At 49.6% G+C, this 22,002-nt stretch overlaps 2 protein-coding genes across 2 annotated transcripts; both read right to left on the reverse strand.

Annotated features, from left to right (window-relative positions):
- Nucleotides 1-8,418: 8,418 nt before the first annotated feature.
- On the reverse strand, nucleotides 8,419-8,984 carry LOC119368537. Its single transcript, XM_037633772.1, has 2 exons — nucleotides 8,816-8,984; nucleotides 8,419-8,732 (listed from the first exon to the last, which is right to left on the reverse strand). Exons 1-2 carry the CDS (start codon nucleotides 8,906-8,908, stop codon nucleotides 8,622-8,624), a joined length of 204 nt encoding a protein of 67 aa, XP_037489669.1. The 5' UTR covers nucleotides 8,909-8,984; the 3' UTR covers nucleotides 8,419-8,621.
- A 5,792-nt stretch (nucleotides 8,985-14,776) lies between these two features.
- Nucleotides 14,777-17,270, reverse strand: LOC119365988 (triacylglycerol lipase OBL1-like). The gene is made up of 4 exons (XM_037631649.1): nucleotides 16,834-17,270; nucleotides 16,504-16,731; nucleotides 15,806-16,428; nucleotides 14,777-15,350 (listed from the first exon to the last, which is right to left on the reverse strand). The coding sequence occupies exons 1-4, from the start codon at nucleotides 17,111-17,113 to the stop codon at nucleotides 15,093-15,095; spliced, it is 1,389 nt and encodes a 462-aa protein (XP_037487546.1). The 5' UTR covers nucleotides 17,114-17,270; the 3' UTR covers nucleotides 14,777-15,092.
- Nucleotides 17,271-22,002: the final 4,732 nt, after the last annotated feature.

Raw genomic sequence — 22,002 nt, forward strand, 5'->3', positions numbered from 1 at the left:
TTTTTTTCAAATCCTCTATGAAATGTATGCGGGCACAGTTGGATGACTGGATACCATGTCGCCGCCGACAAACACAGTGTCCGTTTAGCGGTCAGAATCGGAGATGCCCTTATACACAAGAATCCCCTTTCACAATATGATATGATGGAATTCTATTTTTGTGGGGGAAAATCATTTCACGATGTATATGGAAATAATAAAAATAGATTCATTGGGGGGTAATTATTTTGGCATTTGGCGCCGTATCTTCCATTTGCCGCCAAACAAAAATAGCACACCAGCGCTCTTATTATTGAGAAAAAAAATCCTCGTAATATATACTCCGCCACGCCGCCCTATCTCCACTTCTCCTCACCCACGCCGCCATCTCTCCACTACTCCTCTTCTACAACCTCCTAAATCCCAAATTCCCAATCCATTCAAATCCATCTAGTCGATCCCTCCAATCCATCCCTCCAATCCGCTAACCTATGATCTGCACCACCTCAATACATGAACGGCGGACGGCGATCGATTGGCTTGGTGGGCGGTTTGACAGAGGCTCAGCAGGTGGGCGGCCGATTCGAGGCCGTGGAGGTTGGGGGACAGAGACCAGCCGACATGTGCGTCAGGGCAGACGGCGGCGGTTCGGTAGGGCGGAGGAATCATCTGCTACAACGAGAAACATCGTCTTGAACCTACATGTGGATTAAACAGAGTAAGGACGGAAGTACAACCATCCTGCATAGGGTAGCTGAGCCCCAGGTCCGTATTGGTCCTAACCATTGTGTCGTGCTCTCTCATGTCTTGGTTTAGAAATTACTCAAATTCTTTGATCTCAAACTCATGGCGTAATTTGATTTCTTGTGGCTTAACCGGTGTAAAGGTTCTACTGTTCGGCTGTGCAAAACGCAGAAGCTCTCCTCCATGTAGGAGCAGAGTAACTAGTAACACACATTGAAGCCAGATCATACATAGTTTTTTATCTGCACATCACACATAGTTATTAGTAACACGAAACATTCAAAAGCTATGTTGGCAGAACCATTTGGGAAAAGTCCCATCACAATTGTTTTTTTAAACTGTTTGGGTGAGCAGTTGCTTTTGTAGTTCTGTAGTTTGTACTAGTGAAATCACTAAACTGGTGATTGTTTCTTTTAGATTGTTCCTGTGCTGCTTTGCAGAATGCCCATGCTGAAAATGTTCTTGCAATGCAGCAATGTGGTCCTGAACCAAGTTTACGACTTCACCAAGTCACTAAGCAGGGAAACATATGCTACATATCGAAATGCCAATGACTGTACAAGAGGTTGTCTAATTTTGTGTGTAAGGGCAAGGTAAATGACATTATTATGAAACACCAATCCCATTTTGAGAAGCTCGTTTTAAATATTGTCGTGACACCACAAGCAGATTGTAAGTCAAATTTAATCAAGCAATTAAAAATTGTATTGCATACAACAATAACACTGTTTGGCCTGATGGAACCACAAGTCCGTCACACACATATCATTGCTGCTCCAAGAGATATCGTATTCAAAGAAAATAATTAATTAATTTCTAATAGATACATGAGTTGTAATAAAACACCAACCTCACATAGATGTACTTTTTGATGGAAACCTTGGATATATGTTGAGGAACACCAGGCCCAAGAATATTAGGTGAATTATGTTTCCAGTGTATACTCTTCATTTGTTTGCATGTTGCATTCATGTTTAGTTTTCACAATAAATAATTTTGTAGTAAGACTTTAATCTAATTTGATAGCAAAGTGTGCAGACCAAAGTACGTGTAGAATAAGGCTCATTAATTAGTGCATGTAATAGAAATCTTCTAAATTATCATTCTTGATTGTCGTTGATCATGTGTCTCCATTCACGCGTATTCCTATCTAATTGCAGAATGCTCATGCTGAAAATAGCAATGCAACCAAGCCATGTGGTCGTCACCAAGTCACTAAGCGGGTACATATAAGCTAGATATCCAAATGACAATGATTGTATAATACATAGTTGATCTAATTCTTTGCGAAATTGTTCCTATTTGCGTAAAATGGAATCTTCTCGGGATCATCAATAACAAATGTTTAATTTCTTGAACAACAGGATAAAACTACAGCCGTGTTGTATTCTATGAACTTGAGAAACAAAGACAAACTTGTCGCCAAAGAAACTTTAGTGAGTACAGAGAAAACGTGTTTGGAGGAAACATGCTTGGAGTGCAATACATTGCAGTTCTTGTTCGCTGCTATACATGTCTAGGAGATGAGAGACTAGTTAGACCATATGAAAACTCCAAACAGTAAGGCATGCTATTGGTTCTATTATTGCTTCGCCTCGGTCAGATGTAAGTATGTTTCCATACAAGCATTGTGTGTGCTCCAATCTGCACATGTATGATGTTATTTATCAATTATCTTTGTTATTTTTAGGTAAAAATAGTTAAGCCAACCACTCCATCACAACAAAAAAACATTGGTATGCCACATTTCTTATAAAATCATCAAAGAATCACTTATCTTCCACTTCTCTATAAACATATATGTTCATGTTGTTCATCTCTTTTCCAGGGCCATGAGGACTTGAAAAGGGGGTGCATTAAAGGAGCTGGGAGTAGCTGGATAGTTGAGGATTTGAAAAGGGGGTGCATTGGAGGAGTCAGGAGCAGTTGATGAATCTATATTTGAATGAACAAATATTATGGATTATGTACAGATTTTAGGTTCATAGAGAAAAATAGTTCTAGTCTATAAGATATTTCTTATTTATTTGCGCCGACGCATGTTTCTTATGAATGTTTGATATTATTCAGCCGGGAACTCCACGTACTTTCTGAAGAGTTCCTGCTAATTATTGCATTGGATGTTGTTCCTGTGGTTGCTATTGTTTGCAAATGCATCTATCACGTGCAATGATGCCTTCGTATCATGATATTATTTGAACAATCTACATGTGCAGCCATGGCATGATACAATAATTGAATTTGAAAGAATGGAACAAATTTGAAATAAACCAAATAATATTTGAAGCAAAATATTCCATTTGTATAAAGATGCTTATGTATAGTTAGAGACGAGTATAAGACGCGAATAAAACTTGTCTCTGAGTAGAGACGTTAATTGAATTTAAAATGATGAAACAAATTTGAAATAAATCAAATAATATTTGAAGTAAAATATTTCATTTGTATAAAAATGCTTATGCATATTTAGAGACGACTATAAGAGGCGAATGAAACGTGTCTATGTGTAGAGACGTAATAGAAGCATGCCTAATATAACGTCTCTACATGTAGACACAATTTTGGACGTCCCTAGAAAGCGTCTCATGCCATGTAGGACACGCTCGGCAAACGTGTCTACACGGTTGAGACGGTCCGTGGGGATACGCTCCAAGGACGCTTTACTAATACGACTCTATAGTTGCCTAGAGATGAAACAATACGTCCATAGGTATGAAATTGAGCGTGTCTAGTGACTGTTTTTGTTGTAGTGCAAGCGTGGGTCGGGAGGAGCCAGCGTCAGCTTCCTCACTGCGGCGCGAGGGAGAGGCGAGGCCGATCCGGAACTGCCATTCGTGTCCACCTTCGACCTCTCGAGGGCAATGCGGAGGGCTAGATCCTCGTCGGAGTCGGAGGAGGAGCGACTGCTGGTGCTCGACATGGTGGCCGCAGTCACTGGAATGGTCAGAGTGGATCGAATCGAACAAATAGGAGGGAAGACGAAGAAACAGATCGAGAGTGGAGTGAGCTAGGGTTTCAGGATTGGAGGTATTTGTGAGGACGGAGTGGGGTAGGGGTGGGCCGGGCCGACGTGGCGGGCGTGCCCGGACGCCCTATATTCTCTCTATATTTTGGCAGGATATAAGGGATACCGGACAGTCCGGACGTTTGAGGGTCGTTTGAGGCGACAAGCTGGGTTAGAAAAACGTGACCGGTCAATGACCGGACGGGCCGTCCGGATGTTTTGAGACAGGCATGAGACGTCCGGCTGTAGATGCTCTAAAGGGATGGCTGTGGTGTTCGTGGACTTTTCCGACTAGTTTACACCGTGCTTCGCCCATTACCCTTAGGCCATCCACAAACACTTGCAAGTTGCAGGGCTTACATTATCCGATGATCACTTTGCAGATGGATGAACTTTGGCCTCGGGTTTGAGGTGACGTAAACGCAGCCTAGCTCGCCTACTACTGGACAGCGGCACGCCATCGAATGAATGATACTGTATGATCCAATGGCTCTTCCTCATCACCTTGTCCAATCAGCGTCTGCTAATGATATGCCATGATTGTGGTCGGTGACGCCGACCCGAGCCACAAACTCAACCGTGCCGCGCGACAGGGGAGGGGGGCGCCAGCCACACATGCTGCCGCGTCTCCAGATGCGGTGCCTCACTGGATCTCTCGCCGCCCGCCTAAGTCGACATCGTCCTCGCATATCTCGCGCTGCATTTGGGTTCAGTTCGTTGCGCGGTCAGACTGGCGTTGGCGTACAGGTTGCTTTGTGTGCGAGTGAAGCCAACGCGACGTGAAACGGAAATTGCGGGAAAGACATCTTCTAAGGGTGATTTAGCCGGGCAAAATTTGAGTAACTTGATGTCGGGAGAGTAAAACCTTTTTGAGTTTTGGTGTGTCTTTCTCCTTCTTTTGAGCATTAATATTGTTAACCCCTTTCTTTTTTTTTCTTACTATAAACACGCACGTGCACGTGTATCTTAATCCGGCTTTAAGATATACCTGAATTTTCTTTAGAAAAGTAGCATAAAAAAATAGTTTGTATAAGCATCACCAGCGGCAGGTCCATCTCTTCGTTTAAATGGGTTGAAAATTGTACTAATCCAACGTAGTTAATGGTATATGCAAGTGACAAGGGGAGGAGGCACATACCTTGTCCCGAGGCTGCTAAAAGAGAAATCCAAAAATCTAAACACAATTCATTCAAATCAGCACAACTGATCCACTACCCAGCGGCTACCAAAAGTTTCGTATCACTGTGTAACCTAATTGTTTTATAGCACATGTTGGTAATGAAGCTTAATAACTGTTGAATGTGTGCACACAAGGCTGCTTTTGGTTCAGTTTTACTAAGCCTGATTTGGGTTCAGTTTTTAATGCATACAAGCTACTTTTTTGTTCAGTGAAATGTGAATCAATCTTCTCCAGAAGAAATGAAGAAAGCAGAGATTAAAGACCTCTGGCCCGGCGGCTGCATGTTTGACGACGGCATGCCCCCTGATGGCGGCGTCTCCCAGACGGCCCGACAGAGAGGGACAGGCAGGCGGTCCATGCAGTGTCCCTGATGGTCTGACGGTCCGACGTCAACGGACGGCCAGGCGGCGTCCCTGACAGTCCGACGGCGATGGACGGCAGGGGCGGGTGTAGAGGGTGGACAGGGTGGGCCACGACCCACCCTGAGATTGGATAATGGGCTTTATACCATAGGAAAAAGCTAAAAGAATAAAAGAAAAAAAATTATATGTACAATTCCACTGTTAGCCCACCCTGACCCAGTGGGCTAGGTCTGTCACTGATGCACGACCAGGAGGTCTAGGCGGCGTCCCTGACAGTCCGACGACGATGGACGACCAGACGGTCTAGGCGGCGTCCCTGACAGTCCGACGACGATGGACGACCAGGCGGTCCAGGCGGCGCCTTCGACGTGCCCCCGCCGGTTGGCCTGGAGGTCTAGGCGGCGTCCCTGACAGCCGGCGTCCTTGAAGTTGCGGCTGCGTCGCTACGGCCAAGGCCACGCAAAGGCGATGGGTAGGGGCGGCACAGAGATGTGAGGGGCGGCGTCCTTGAAGCTGCTGCGGGTCGAGGCGATGGGGATGTCGTGTGTCGCTGAAACTAGGTGATGGGGCGGCATCATGGGCTGTAGCAACTTCCTTTCGTGTGAAAGGTTACGTAAGGAAAGGGATCGGGGAAGAAATGATTAATTAGCAGTAAATGCATTTAGTGCTAAAGATGTTTAGTTGCTCACCATTAGGATAATAAGGATTGTCGAATTAACGCTAATGGATGCCCGAGATCGGTTGGATCTGCCCGGGGTCTTTTTATATTTGTATAGATATAGATTTTTTTTTCTTTTTCGGAAAGGAGGATGACCCCCGGCCTCTGCATCTGGGAGATGCATATGGCCATTTTATTGATTATTTTTGAGGACCTTATAAAGTATAACAATAATATGCTTGAATCCGCCATCTTGGCAGTATCTGCCGCTCCTATCCAAATGATGAAGGGGTGCAAGCTGGGCCACATATCCATACCTCTCACCTAAGCCTAACATCTAAAGCCGGGGGCCCTGACCGAGCCATCTGCCGGGTTCGAGGCTCAAACCGGTCTGACACACTCACATGTGTCGTCGATGCCATCTTCCACTTGTTCATCTTCAGAGCAGATTGAGGTGACAACCTTGACAGGTCCTCCGCCATCGACGCCACCACGACGCCAAATGACGACCTCCACCTACACGAGCCTTGGCAGGTCCTCTGCCATTGACGCCACCACGATGCCAGCTGACGACCTCCACCTACGCGAGTCGATCTCCAAGCAACAGACGTAAATCCATGCTAGGAAAGGGCCGCACCACCGCCATCGCCCGCCACCCACAAGCGCCACCCAACCCCAAGGTTCCCAGAGCGGCGCCTTCAAGAAGGGAACAGCGCCGTGAGTGCCGTGAGCGCCGCCGCCGCCCAACAGAGTTAGGGCTTTGGCCCGGGAGACTTAGGGGAAGGTGAAGTGAGGAGATCAGTCCATACCGACGCCTCCAAGAAGGAAAACGGCGCCCTCAGATGTCGCCGTCGGCGCGGCCGGTCATGACCGGCCAGGGGTTTCGCCCAAACTAGATCTCCGCTACTAGCAGTACCTCCTGTACAGAACCGACGACCAAGAGGAAGCGCGGCCCGACCAGGCTGGCCCGCACGCCAAACAGGGGAGGAAGGGAGGCGCTAGATCGCGCACACCGACCGCCGCAGAAGCCACCGTCGGCCGCCAACGACCACCGGATCCTGCCGCCCGCGAGGCCAGGACACCGGATCCACCACCCGCACGGCTGTTAGCCGGCCGTGCCTTGCCAATGGAGCCGCCACTTCAGATCTGGGGTTCCCCGCATAGGAGCAGGGCAACCGAGGCCCCGCCGCCACCATCCTTGGCGCCCTGGGCTTGCACGGCGGCTGCCTCAGGCGGCGGCGAGGGAGGGAGGAGGGGATGGGGTGAGGAGGAGGGGCCGCTAGGGTTGGGTGGAGGAGGCGGCTAGGGTTGGGAGCGTGAGTTTCTATAAAAACGGGAGAGGTTTTCACTTCCCGGCCTCTACATCAACCAGGGATGCATACGGCCATTTTAGTATGAGTACCAAGATAAACATGATCCTTATTTAAAAAAAAATAAGTATCTAGATATTTCTTGATGGGAGGTTCCACCACACACCAAGCTTGATCCTCAATAAATGGTTGTATAGATATAGATATAGATATAGATGTATTGTTAACCCTCTTTTTTTATGTATTGTTAACCCTCTTCTTAATTAATAAATGAGGTAAAGTTTCCTTGGCATTTTAAGTTCACATTACCCTCATGTTTCGGGAAGCAGATTACACAACCCTTTCAACTTTGAAACCAGACATTTAGCTCCCTTAGTTTTACAAACAGTTTTGTCAAGTCTCAGTCGATCGAGACGTCGTTATGTCTCATTCGATATTATATTCCTTTCATCGAGATTCACACATTTTGTTTTGGTTTTTTTTATATAATATATATATCACTTGACTAAGACTTCGTTAAGTTTCAGTCGACTATGATCTAGCACGTCCTTTTAGGAAACCAGATAAATCACCGTATAGAAGACTAGAAGGTGGTTTTGCAGAGTGGTTTATCCACCTGGCGTCTTTCTCTGTTCCCACTCGCTCTTGCCATCTTCCCCGCACCCCTTGGCGACAGTAGCACCTTCTGCTCACCGGCCAGCCCACCACCGTTGCTATGGATCTCACTTCGGCTCCATCCCCGCGCTCGTTTGCATCTCCACCCTCCAATGCCGGCCGTGGGCATGTTGGCGGAGAGCAAGATTATCCGACCAGGTACGGCTTCTGCCTTAGCTGCGGCGAAGAGGCACAACGCCCCATCCCTTGCGTGACAACGGGAGTTCGGTGGCAAAGCACAACTCCTACCGGAGAACAGCGGTGTAGGTGTTGGCTCCGCTCAGCGCTCATAGACCGAGGAGGAGGGAGTTGGAGGACCAGGGCAGCGATGGAGTCATGGAGAGGAGAGGCCGACGAGGGCTTCCTGATGCATGCGTTGGTGGCCGAACGCATCATCCATTCTTCTCAATCAATTACCCAATTCGTTTTACAGAAAACTGGCAATCTCTGACCACATGAACACGCATGCCCGGCATTGCATCACGCACCTTCAGAATCAGCATGCGCAGCGCAGAGAAGTATGGTAGTAATCAAAAGCATAAGCACTGAATGCAAGTGCAGGGGCAAAAGAACTAGCAGTAGTGACCAATGCCCATTTCCTCTGGCTACGGGTCGAACGTAGATTGGATTAGCTGCTAAGCATCAAGCCGCTCACAAAAAGAGGGGAAGTGAATAACATCAATACAGAGACCACGCAGCCTCTTCAGTTCCCAGAATGATGGTGTAGCTGTCAATCATTCCGCTTCTTCGCCTGGCGGCCGGACCTCCGCCGCGCCCGGCGCTGCCGCCCGCCGCCCTCCTCGTACTCGGAGTACTTGTCATCCAGATCCTCCAGTGATTTCTGCACCATCGACGCGAATTCACAATCAACGGAGAGAAGTTGTGCGTACATATGCACGGAGGAATATGGGATATCGGGCAAACCTCCCGGATCTCCATGAAGCTGACGGCGTAGAAGGTTGCGGCCGCGGCGCCGATGATGCCGAGGATCGGGATGACGAATTGCCCGGCGTCCATGTTTGGTTCCGACCTCCGACACCGAGAGGCTGAACTGAAGGGCTTTGCTGGTTTCTTTTCTCACAGCCAACCATCGCACCAGCCTCTATCTATCCAGCACCAAGGCCAGCTTTCGTTCATTCTTACAGTTACACCCCCACTTAAAGGAGATATTATTTGTGCATCAGTTCCTCTGTCGCTCACACAATTATTCAGAACCAACGCACACATCTTCGAGCTGCCAAGTGTTGAAGTACAAATGCATTGCTCACCATGCATAGCCCACATTTGCCAATCAACTAGAGTTTTTTTTCAAAATGGAGGCAAAAGTTTTGCCTCATCTCATTAATAAAGAAAAAGAGAGTAACAGGTCTCAAGAGGGTCATTACTCCTCCACAAATGAAAGAAAACAGAGCTACTCTTGCGGCATCAATGATCCCATGTGTTTAGCCCCGGTCAAGACCCAATTTTTGGCCTCTATTTTGATGCCTGCGAACACAGTTGTTGGCCTAGACGATTTCTTTTGGAACACCCTCGCATTTCTCTCTTTCCAAACCTCCAAGGATACAAGCGGGTGAACTTGCTGGTGTATGGAACGCTACACGAAGTTGCTTTCTAGAACAAACAATGTCCATGGTACGGCGCACAAGATGTGCCAAATAACCTGCACATACTTCATTCAACATCTTATTTACTTCACAGATCACAAGCACGACAAAGTTTTCACACAGCTCAGTGCACGCACGGGTACTCATACGCACATTGTTGAAATAGTTGGTTAGTTAGAGATAGAGTTGTATAGGGATAGATATCTGTATAGGGATAGATATCTTTCAAACCTTGTACCCTTCTCTATCTCTTCTTCTGTTATCTCTCCCTCGTAATCCTCCTGTACCGATCGTTTCCTGTAACGATCGTTCTTTCTCGATTTCGTCTTGTAAGCCACGGCATTGCCTCTATATATATACAAGTGCGTCCCGAGCAAAAGGTTTAACGCTTCCATAATATCGTTTCACATGGTAACAGAGCCTCTTCCTCATTAGATCGAAAGAGATTGCATCTAGCTACCTCCGGCGACCGAGATCATGTCCACCACCACCGCTGCCATGACAGCAAGCACCATGGGTGCACTCACCACCTCCTCATCTTCCACCTTCGCCTCCTCCTCCACCACCACCAACACCACCTCTCTCGGATCGCCACCCCACGAGAAGCTGACGAGGGGCAACTTCCTGCTCTGGAAGGCCGTCGTGCTGCCTCAGATCAGAGGCGCACAGATGGAGCACCACCTCGACGAGAAGAGCCCGCCACCGCTGGCCACTCTCACCATCACCACAGAAGGCAAAGAAGAACAAGTCGTCAACTTTGCACGCTCCCTCTGGTATGCACAGCAGCAACAACTTCAAGGGTACTTGATGGGTTCCTTTTCCCGTGAGATCCTTGCAGAGGTCGCAACGCTCCAAACGCCGGCCGAGGTGTGGCGCACGATCCACGCCATGTTCGCTGCTCAAAGTCAAGCCCAGGCGATCAATACTCGCATTGAGCTCACCAACCTCAAGAAAGGTAACATGTCCATGTCCGACTACCTTGGCAAGATTAAAAGTCTCACCGATGAAGTTGCAAGCACTGCTGCGGCGCTTTCTGACCCGGAGATTGTCTCCAAAATTCTCGCTGGGTTGGACATGGAATACAACCCGGTCGTCTCCGCACTCGCCGCCAGGGTCGAGCCCATCACCGTCCAGGAGCTCTATAGCCAGCTGCTCAGTTTTGATGCCAGCCTCACCCTCCTGCATGGCGGCGATCTTCGCCAATCCTCCGTCAACTCTGCCTCCCGTGGTCGCGGCCGTGGGCGCGGTCACCAGGGGCAACACGGCGGTGGGCGCGAACGCGGTCCTTCCCAGGGCGACGACGCTTGCTCTGGTGGGGGGGGGGCGGCTACAACACCAACGGCGGCGGCGGCTACCACACCAACGGCGGCGGCAGCTTCACCAACAACAACGGCCATCCTCCTCCCTCCCGTGGTCGCCCTCGCTGCCAGCTTTGCAAAAAGTCTGGCCATGAGGTGATCGACTGCTAGCATCGGTTCAACGAAGACTACGTGCCTGACGCTCGCCATGTCGCTGCTGCCATACGTGAACAGGGCGGTGGCGATGGTGTGTGGTACGTGGACTCTGGCGCGACGGACCACGTGACGAATGAACTCAGACAGCTTGCTCTCCGTGAGCGCTACCATGGCAGCGACCAGATTCACACCGCAAGCGGTGGAGGTATGGATATTTTTCACATCGGTCAAGGTTCTATTAATTCCCCTACACTAAAACGTGATCTAGTTCTTCAAGATGTACTTCATGTCCCACAAGCTGACAAAAACCTTGCCTCCATGTCTTGTTTAGCCACCGACAATAATGTCTTCTTTGAGACTCACCCTCGTTATTTTTTCATCAAGGATCGGGCAACGAGGGAACTCCTTCATCACGGTAGATGCGTTGGAGGGCTCTACCCAATTCCATCCGGAGCACTAGGTTGCAAGCGTCGTCAAGTCCACTCCGTCATCAAGCCCTCTTTGGCACGGTGGCATCAACGACTAGGACATCCTTCTTCGGTCATCGTCAAACAAATAGTCAATAAAGACGATCTTCTTTTATCTCATAGTCAAAATAATGAGTCTGTGTGTGAAGCTTGCCAATGTGCCAAGAGCCATCAGCTTCCTTATCCCAAGTCAACTAGTGTGTCTCATGCTCCATTAGAACTTATTTTCAGTGATGTATGGGGTCATGCCCGAGATTCCTTTGGTAGAAAAAAAAATATTATGTCAGTTTTATTGATGATTATAGCAAGTTCACTTGGATATATTTTCTTACCTATAAATCTGAGGTTTTCTCTATCTTCCAAGAATTTCAGAAACTAGTTGAGCGCCAGTTTGATAGGAAAATCCTTTCAGTCCAAAGTGACTGGGGAGGGGAGTATGAGAAACTAAACTCGTTCTTTCATAGCATTGGGATAGCCCATCATGTGTCGTGTCCTCATGCTCATCAACAGAATGGCTCTGCTGAGCGCAAACACCGCCACATTGTTGAGGTCGGTCTCTCTCTGTTAGCTCATGCATCCATGCCTCTTAAATATTGGGATGAATCTTTTATCACCGCCACTTATCTTATTAATCGTCTACCCAGTAGAGTCATTGGCAATTCTACTCCTTTGGAACGGTTGTACAACCAAAAACCTGATTATAATTATCTCAAAACCTTTGGATGTGCTTGCTACCCTAATCTGCGTCCTTACAATCGCCACAAGCTTGAGTTTCGGTCCACCCAATGCGCTTTCCTTGGCTATAGCAACCTTCACAAAGGCTATAAGTGTCTTGAGATTGCTACTGGACGTATCTACATATCTCGCGATGTCGTTTTTGATGAAACTGTCTTTCCGTTTTCAAAACTTCATCCCAATGCCGGCACCTTGCTTCGTGCTGAAATTGCACTTCTATCAGACTATGATCACGGGGGCGCATTAACTGAACCTGATCATGTGCAAAATTCCAAAGAAAATCCTGATTCTGTTGATACTTGTGCTAATTCTGGGCGTCATTTTATGTATGAGGAAACAAACAACCCAGGTGTAGAAACCCAAGCTGATTCGGCTGACAGCGGCGGATCCCAGGCAGATTCGCCTGGCGGCCTGCCTCTGCTGACGGCGCGAGATCCCAGGCGGATCCGCCACCCGTGCGCGTGGCTGCATGCAGGATGGTGGCCGACCGCCCCAATCGAGTGGATCCCACCGGTCCAGGAGCGCCCACGAGCCCGTGTGGCGACAGGCGCGCCGGCCCAGGCGAAGGAGAAGCCCAGTCGCCTGCTGCCACGTCGCGGCGGGCCCAGGTGGACCGCGGGTGCGCGGGTGTGTCGCCCAATGCCGTTTCCCTGCGGGCCCAGGCAGACCGCGGGTGTGCGGCCGACCGCACACGTGAGGAAGGATCCTCCTTGGATCAGGGGCCGGCTGATCTGCTGGTTGCCTCGGATCGCGAGAGGGGCGGATCTTCTGTGGCTGATTCTGCTTCATCCGGATCACATGCACCACCTGCAACAACAACTGCTCCTGTGTCGCCTACGCCCTTTCTTCGAAATACAAGGTCTCGGTCTGGTATTGTCAAGGAAAAACAATACAATGATGGTACAATAAGGTATGACAAACTCAAACGTGCTTTTCTTACCACAACTGGTGAACCAATCAATTTGCATGATGCCCTTGCCAATAAAGAGTGGAAGAAAGCTATGGATAATGAGTATAATGCACTTATGAAAAATAAGACCTGGCATTTAGTACCACCGAAGCATGGCAACAATATCATTGATTGTAAGTGGGTATACAAAATAAAAAGAAAGTCTGATGGAAGCATAGACATGTATAAGGCAAGATTAGTTGCAAAAGGGTTTAAACAAAGGTTTGGAATTGATTATGAAGATACATTTAGCCCTGTTATTAAGTTAGCTACTATTCGACTTGTCTTGTCTATTCAATTTCTAGAGGTTGGAGTCTAAGACAGCTAGATGTCTAGAACGCATTTCTTCATGGTGTTCTTGAGGAAGAAGTGTTCATGCGGCAACCACCAGGATATGAGAATCAAAGCACACCACAGTATGTATGTAAGTTGGACAAGGCTTTGTACGGTTTGAAACAAGCCCCACGAGCTTGGTATTCCAGGTTAAGCATGCAGTTACAAAATCTTGGGTTCACACCATCTAAGGCAGATACTTCTTTATTCTTTTATAACAAAGGGAATATCACTATCTTTGTGCTTGTTTATGTTGATGATATAATTGTTGCTAGTTCAAGTTCAGATGCCACTATCTGTTTACTTAAGGATCTAAAGCTAGAATTTGCTCTCAAGGACTTGGGTGATCTTCACTATTTTTTGGGAATTGAGGTAAAGGAAATTAAAGATGGTATACTTCTCTCCCAGGAAAAGTATACTAATGATATTTTCAGAAGAGTGGGATTGGAGCACTGCAAGCCCGTAAGTACACCAATTTCTACCTCAGAAAAACTTACAATTGAATGTGGAGAAGCCCTTGGGTCAGAAGATGCAACAAATTATAGAAGTGTTGTAGGTGCTTTACAGTATTTAACACTTACACGTAGTAAATAAGGTCTGTCAATACTTGCATGCACCCAGAACTACTCATTGGATTGCAGTGAAGAGAATTCTTAGATATCTCAAATTTTCAGAAGGACTTGGGCTCCAGATTACCATGTCCTCTTCTATGCTTGTTACTGCTTACTCTGATGCTGACTGGGCAGGATGTGCTGATGATAGAAGGTCTACAGGTGGTTTTGCTGTTTTTCTGGGAACAAATCTTGTGTCTTGGAGTGCAAGAAAGCAAGCAACTGTTTCTAAGTCAAGTACAAAAGCTGAATACAAGGCCCTAGCAAATGCCACAGCTGAAGTAATATGGATACAGACATTACTCTATGAGCTTGGAATCAAAGCTCCACAGGCTGCAAGGTTATGGTGTGATAATATTGATGCAACCTACCTCTCAGCCAATCCGGTCTTTCATGCACGCACAAAACACATTGAGGTTGATTTCCATTTTGTCAGAGAAAGAGTAGCTCGGAAGCTACTGGACATTCGGTTTATACCTACTGGAGATCAACTTGCTGATGGTTTTACAAAGCCTCTCACCATGAGAAGGTTGGACGAGTTCAAGTACAATCTCAACCTTAGTAAAGTTTCATAAGGTTTAGATTGAGGAGGAGTGTTGAAATAGTTGGTTAGTTAGAGATAGAGTTGTATAGGGATAGATATCTGTATAGGGATAGATATCTTTCAAATCTTGTACCCTTCTCTATCTCTTCTTCTATTATCTCTCCTTCGTAATCCTCCTGTACCGATCGTTTCCTGTAACGATCGTTCTCTCTCGATCTCGTCTTATAAGCCACGGCATTGCCTCTATATATACAAGTGCGGCCTGAGCAAAGGGTTTAACGCTTCCACAATATCGTTTCACACCCATCAGCAGCAGGCGGATCACACAACTAGTAGTAGCACGCAAGGTGCAGTTGATGCCACTGCAGGGACCTCCAAGTTTGGCAACCTCAGCATACAGAACTGAACATCTCTGCACGCTACGGGCACGGACACGTACGGGTAGTAGTAGACTAGTAGTACATCACATCACATAGTCAAGGCCATGGCTCTGACGCGCGTCCGTCACTCGTCCTTGGGAATGCGCGCGGCGAGCGCGACGCCGTTGACGTAGTCGTGCGCCATGTGGAACGGCAGGCCGGGCAGCGCCACCGCCAGCACGCGCATCAGCAGCAGCACCCACCCTTCCCGGAAGTAGGCGCCCCTCCGGTAGCCCAGGTACGCGCTCCGCGCCAGCTCCCGCGCTGCGTTCACCCGGCTCGCCACGAACCCCGCCGCCGACGACGATGGGCTCGCCGTCTCGCCCGGTATCTCCATGAACACCTGCACGAGCAACGCAAGATGTGCATCGATTTTTTGATTCAGAGGAAAATGCATTTCATTTTTCCAGGTCGAAGAGGACGGGTTTGGTGGCCACGAACAGTTCGGTGGCTCTCGTCGAACTCCCGTACCTCCGGCTGCCTCGGCCACATTTAGTTTATCTCCTCAGTTTACGAGTGTACGTGAATGCAATTTTTTGTGACCTTACATCGTCAATGATTTGTGAGGTATCTAGTAAGACTTGGCAGGTTTTGGCATGAGAAAAGACCGAAAGATCACTTTCACTGGATGCTCATTCTGGATTGTTCAAGCAATGGTGGCGACGTGGTGTACGCGCGCCAATTGTTCACCGGGCAGAAATTCTAAAAAAACAACTTCAACTAAGAGCATGAGCTATGTTAATTTATTTTTTTTGAGGTGAGCGCGGTTAATTTCGAGAAGTGAAGCTCAATGATCACCTTGAGGTGGTAGGAGACGTCGAAGTGGAGGCATAGCCCGAAATGCAGGAAATGCGCGGGGGAGCCCACGCCGGGCAGCCGCGGCAGCGGGTCGCCGGCGTAGGTGAACCGGAAGTGCCGCTTCTTGGGCCTGTCGAGGTTCCGCTCCGCGAACATGGCGAGCATGGCGTCGCCGACCTGCGGCTGCCCGAACGTGTACACCCCGGCCAGCCGGTCCATCACGGCCTTCTCCCTGTGGTACGCCATGACCGTCGCGAACAGCACCGCCAGCGCGCCGCCGCTCCCGTGCCCGGTCACCAGTAGCCTCGCCTTCGGGCTCGCCTCCAGGAGCCCCTTCACGGCGTCGCGGATGGTGTAGTACGCGTACACCTTCTGGGGTTTGCCCTTGACGTGCTCCACCCACTTGGGCCACCCCATGTTGCGCTGCGCGCCCAGCGCGTGCGTGTAGGCGGCGTGCGCGCGCCCGAGCCGCGGCACCTTGTACCACGACGGGTCCAGGTCGGCGCGCCACCGCGCCGCGTCGAACGCCGGCGTCCCGCGGAACGCCACCACCACCAGCTCCGCGTCCGGCCCCGCCCTGTCGCAGAACACGAACGCCTGCGCCGTGTACGCGTTCTCGAACTCTGGAACAGTCGACACGCATCACGTTACATACACACCCACGTATGCTGAGCACGCAGAAGAGTTCTCTTGATTACCGTTCCAGCAGTTGTAGAACTTGATGAACTCCATCTGCCAGCGGCTGGTGACCACGTCGCGGATAAAGGCCTCGTTCTCGTACGCCACCTTGGACGCCATGACGCACAGCGCAGCGTGGTGCCGGCTGTCCCCTGGCGCGAGGCTCCTGTCCAGATCCACTCGCCCGTCGATGAGCCCCGTCAGCGACCGGTACGACGCCGACGATCTGTCCGGATACTCCATCTTCCCTGCAACCAACCAATCAACCACGGCAGAGTCCATTTCAGTTTGCATTGCAGCCAAGACGGGCGCCAAACACAAACAGTGCGCGCACGCGCTCATGAGCTGACCGTGGAGGACGTTGTCGACGAGGTTGAGCGCGAACTCGACGGCGGCGCCGATGGCGGACATGGGGCCGGCGAGCGAGAGGACGAGGATCTGCAGGAGCAGGTTGAGGAAGAGGGCGAGCCGCCGGGGGAAGCTGCGGATCTCGGTGCTGGTGAAGCAGTCGACGGCCTTGTTCCGTCCGACCTTGGGCGAGAAGAGGAGGTGCAGGAGGTCGAACGGGCTGGTCCTGTCCGGGCGCAGCACCATGTAGTCATTGCTGAAGCAGTAGTCGAGCTTGCTCATGCTGGCCGGGCACCAATCAACTGTTGCTGCACGGCTTGCTGGCTATGGAGAGCGGGTCGTGTATGTTAGTACATGATTCTTTGGGCGCTACAGGAAAGTTTAGTTGCAAAGGCGATTTTTTTTTTCTCAGCCGAGTTTTTTGCCCCCGTTTTCTCACTGGCTTTTGCTGTGCCTTCTGATTTCTTTTGTTTGTATGTCTGCTGAGGATAACTGATTATCTGTGGTTAACCTTGGATTGAAAATTTCTGGCTTGTGGCAAAGATACTGTGAATTATATATTCTGGATGTGGCTGCCTCAAGCCTACATGTTTTTCTTTTTTGAGGGTAAGCCTACATGTTACATGCTTGTCACAAGAGGAGGCATCAAAATTATATGGATTTTTGTTGGGAAATCTTGAATTGTTTATTCTTACACTTTTCATGTGGTTTTCGGAGCAGATGGGTCCCTGTCATTCTTGAATCGTGTATTTGGATTCATCTTTCATTGGTCTGAAATAGCGAAAGCTTGAATTGATAGTGCTCTCTAGAGGCTTCGACGATTGAGAAATAGAGATTGATCAATAGTGACAAGTAAACGGAATCTAATGTTTCTCAGTTGATCAACAGTTTTACTGGACGTCAGCCATCTGAAATTATAATTTGAATTAGCCGATTCAGTGAAGGAAGCAGCAGTGCACTGATATTGTCTATCTTAGGGTGCAAGGGGGTGCAGGTGGAAAAAACAGTCACTTCATTTATCTTAGGGCATCTCCAGCCGTTCGGCCTCCCAGGGCGCCTAAATAGAGCGGCCTGGGGGCGTGCCGGCGCTAGTTCGGCCCCTGGGGGCGACCTAGCTCACAGTCACGCCCCCACGCGCCGGCCCCAGGATGCGGGAAATTTAAACTTGGTCGTTCCCGCTTTCAAAAGACGCCGCAAATCCGGCGATCGGACGTAGTCTGGCGTTACAAAAAACAGAGCGCCGCCGCCGCAAGTTCGCGTGCGCAACGATTCACTCGGCGGGGTCGGCTCCAGGCGTTGGCGGAGTCGACGTGCGCGGGCTCGTCGGTGTCGGAGCTGCTTCGGTGCTGGGCTGCGTCGGCGCGGCTTCGGCACTGCTAGGCGGCGATGTAGAGGCGTCGTTCGGGCTTGGCGTCCGTGTGGTCATGGGCGTCGTCGGCGTTGTCGTCGGCAGCTCGTTCAGGATGAGGCCGCGCTGCACCAGGCACCACGCCTTGAGCTTCTCGTCGTTGCTCTGGAGCATGTCCGCCCCGCCCATCAGAAAAGCCATGTCGGTGTTCCTCTTCTTTGCGGCGACGTTCGTCCGGAGCAGGTCGAGCTTGATGGCGTTGTTCTTCATTAGCGACGACCACCACGCCTCGGTCTTCTCTTCGCGTAGGACGGCCCGGGCCTGGGCGTCGGCGAGGCAATGTTCGATGGACTCCTGCACTCGCGCGGTTGCCGCGTCGGCGCTTTTCCCCTTCTTTGCCAATTTGTGGCCGGCCGCCCCTCTGACGCGCCCGGAGTCGTCGCGTCCGGCTTGTATGTCTCCTTGGCCTGACCTAGCCGCCCGCTTCTTCTTCTTCTGGCGCCCCTTCGTCGGAACAGAAGTCGGCTCCTCCTCCTCCTCCTGCTCCTCCTCCTCCTCCTCCTCGGATTCCTGCGCGTCGTCGCCGTAGACGTAGCCGAGCTCGGCCTTCATGTCGCCGCTGAGGTCCACTACCTCGTCTTGGGTGGCGAACCCGGGAGACGCGGCGGCCGCGGTCGATCCTGTCGCGATGATGTCGTCCATGTCGGCTCCCGTGTCGTCGGCGTCGCCGAGGTGCGAGAAGGGTAGCGGTCCACGGTAGAGATGGGGCGTCGGTGTGGACGCGTAGGCGGCGGGCGGCGAGTAGTTGTATGGAGGGTACTGCACGCCGACGAAGGCGGGCGAGGGCGTGCGCGTAGCGGGGTGACCATGAGGGAAGGTCATGTTTGGGTTTAACCCACCGTGCGCATCGCCATCGGCGTAGCCGGGCGACGATGAACCCCATGGAGATCCGGCGCCTTGCTGTCCCCAGGGCGTGTACTGGGCGTGGCTGACGACGGGTGGATTCATCCCCGCCTGGTCGACCGATGAGGAAGACGCCGCCGCGCGCGCCGCGTTGTCGCGGGCCTTCTTGGCTATGGCCCTGTTCCGCCTGCCGGCGGCGACTGCTTCACGCCGCTGAACTTCCACCCTCCATTCGGCGTTCGACAGGCCCGGTGGCTTCGATGGCGGCGCCCTCGGCTTCCTCTGCTTCGGCTGGGCCACGGCGCCAGTCGCGGTTGCCGCCGCGCGCGGCATGGCGTACTTCTTCGGCGGCATGGCGTACTTCTTCGCGGCGAGCGGGAGGGGGTTTGGCGGGAGAAAGGGAGAGAATGGCGGGAGGAAGGCGAGCGAGCGGGAGAGATGCGAGGGAAAAGCGTCAAGAAACGGCGGGAAAAGGCCCTCGGGTCGCCTCCAGGGCGGGCCCACGCGCCTTTTTCGCTTGTGCCGGCTCCCCAAGCGCCCCCCAGGGCGCCGGGTTCGGCCTGGGTCCGCCGGCACTAGTTTTGGCCCGAGCCGGCGAAAAACGGGCTTCTGGGGACGCGACTGGGGCCTTTTTTTGGCGCCGGCGCGGCAAAATCGCCTGGGGAGGGCCTGTTGGGGGCACGGCTAGAGATGCCCTTAGGGTGCAGGGGGTAGCAGGAGCCACCTTTGTCTATCTTAGGGCTGTGTGGGGTTTCAGGTTCTTCCGAAAATTCAGGTGGTTCACCGGTTTAGAGCGATGGTCGGGGCTGGCGGCAAGCATGGCAGTGGGGAGAGAGCGGGGCGGCGAGGCGGTCGCGGGAGCGCCACTGGCGGCGGAGGCAGGCGATTTGGTCAGCGGTTGTGGGTGGTTCAGATCAAGATCGTGGGGAAGAAGACGATGAACGTTTTTTCAGGAGGTTGAGGAAGGAGATATGCCCGTTCCTTCCATCCAACGACTGGGAACAAATCAACTAACGCAAAAATAAATTATGTCGACTGGCTCCTAGCCATTCCGTTGATCAAATGTTCACAACTCCTTGACATGATTGATTTAATTAAACTCGATGATTGAACTACACTATAAACATTGTTTAAAACAAAACAAAAATCTTGACCCATTGGAAAAATTTACATCCTCTGAATATGCATTTTTTGCCATTCTGGTATGAGAACCGTCCAACTTTGGTCCTCTTCCAAATTGAAATTAGTTCTAATAATTATACAAAGTTAGGTTTGCATGTGTGACATGCCATTTAGCACCAAGACGGAATTGAAATTCTCTTTAAGAAAAACTCAACAAATATGAAGAAAAAATTGGAAGAGATCCATAAAAAGTTAGGTATGGTATTGTTTTTTCAAGAGAACTAAATATACATGAATATATAAGTTCTTAAAATGAAGATTTACATGGAAAATAAGAAAAGGGGAGACTTTTTTTTAAGATTGCTTTAAGAAAATAAGAGAAATTTAAAAATGAATATTCTAGAAAAAGTATTGAATGTCAAAAATCTAAAATAAAATGAAAAATCATAACATAGTCACAAACTTGCCAATTGTGACAAGAGAACGTATGAAAGTATAAGAAACAATGCGGCGACTTCGATTCTTGGTTTTTTTGTGCAATTTTTAACCTACGTAGGTCCTCATCATATACAATGTTGTATTTTCAATCCATCCTTCGAGCATCAGAAATACCGAGAAGCCCATAGTTAATCTAGAGGCTTCACCAATTTAGGCATGTGTGTATAGTTCATGATATTCGATCAATGCTGTCATGTAAATTGAATTTGCTCTAGCACCACGTGTGCCAAAATGCTACCATGTCTAGACACAGACATCAAGATGTGACTTCTTATACACCTGCACAGCTGAATTGGGAATCCTCGTAGAACGCTGAAGATGGCTTACCTCATGGAGCCGGATCCTCGAACTTGCTCAGGGGAAGTTAGGGAGCTATAGTGTTCTTCTTGTGTAAAAAAGAGAAGAAAAGCCAGGGAGCTTATGAAATGGAAATAGTTCTTTTGAGAAAAGTGAAATGAGTTTTTCTTAAATTGAAATGAGTTTTCTAAATTTTCAATTGGTATGTCACTAATTGAAATTGATCTTTTAGAAATTGAAACCGGTCTTTTGAAAGTTGAAATGAGCATTGTTCATGGGCTAAGAGTGGAGAGAAGTCAGATTACCTCATGCAAGTTTATGAAACTGGCTTACCTCAGGCGAACCTACTCATGACCCAACATGCCACCATTGTTTAGGTCAAGATTTGACATTTGTCATATCATAATGTGCCAATTGGGGGATGCTAACCTGCCACTCAGCTTATTCATTCTTTTCAAAATGACATTGGCCCATCGATGGATAGTTTATATATGCTTCAAATGCGATGTGGTGTTTCCTGCATCCCACCATTCATGTCATATAATTTCATATTTTGCTCGAGATATCACGAAAGAGCTCAACATGCAAGATGTCACCACTTATTATACATCAAACTTAGCATACAAGATCTCACCATACACTAAACACCGATCGATACTTCGGAGACCACCTTTGTCACCTACTTCTTTGGTTTCTATTTACACCGCATATTAGCTTTGTCTCACGTCAAACTTTGTAAAGTTTGGAAAAAAATCATTAACATCCACGGCGCGCTACAACGTGTGTTGGTGTGTACATGCACTGCGGTACTGGCGTGGAATGATCAAATCAAAGGAGAGCTCCGTACGTAGTACCACGTGCGGTACTGGCGTGGAATATTCAAAATTTCAAATCGAAGCAGAGCTGCATACGTAGTGCGACGTGCGGTACTTGCAATATTCGAATCGAAGCAGAGCTGTGTACCTGGTACTAGCATGTACTGGTCCTGATACCGGCGCACGCA

The sequence above is a fragment of the Triticum dicoccoides genome, chromosome 2B (assembly GCF_002162155.2).
Source record: "Triticum dicoccoides isolate Atlit2015 ecotype Zavitan chromosome 2B, WEW_v2.0, whole genome shotgun sequence".
Taxonomy (NCBI): domain Eukaryota; kingdom Viridiplantae; phylum Streptophyta; class Magnoliopsida; order Poales; family Poaceae; genus Triticum; species Triticum dicoccoides.

Excerpts from the sequence above, each read along its gene's own strand:
- LOC119368537 (XM_037633772.1), bottom strand. The coding sequence starts at position 8,908 with ATGGACGCCGGGCAATTCGTCATCCCGATCCTCGGCATCATCGGCGCC. Across the intron at positions 8,733-8,815 it reads GCTTCATGGAGATCCGGGAG|AAATCACTGGAGGATCTGGA; the intron begins GTTTGCCCGATA and ends TCGATGGTGCAG.
- LOC119365988 (XM_037631649.1), bottom strand. The coding sequence starts at position 17,113 with ATGAGCAAGCTCGACTACTGCTTCAGCAATGACTACATGGTGCTGCGC. Across the intron at positions 16,732-16,833 it reads CGTCGACAACGTCCTCCACG|GGAAGATGGAGTATCCGGAC; the intron begins GTCAGCTCATGA and ends GGTTGGTTGCAG. Across the intron at positions 16,429-16,503 it reads GTTCTACAACTGCTGGAACG|AGTTCGAGAACGCGTACACG; the intron begins GTAATCAAGAGA and ends CGACTGTTCCAG.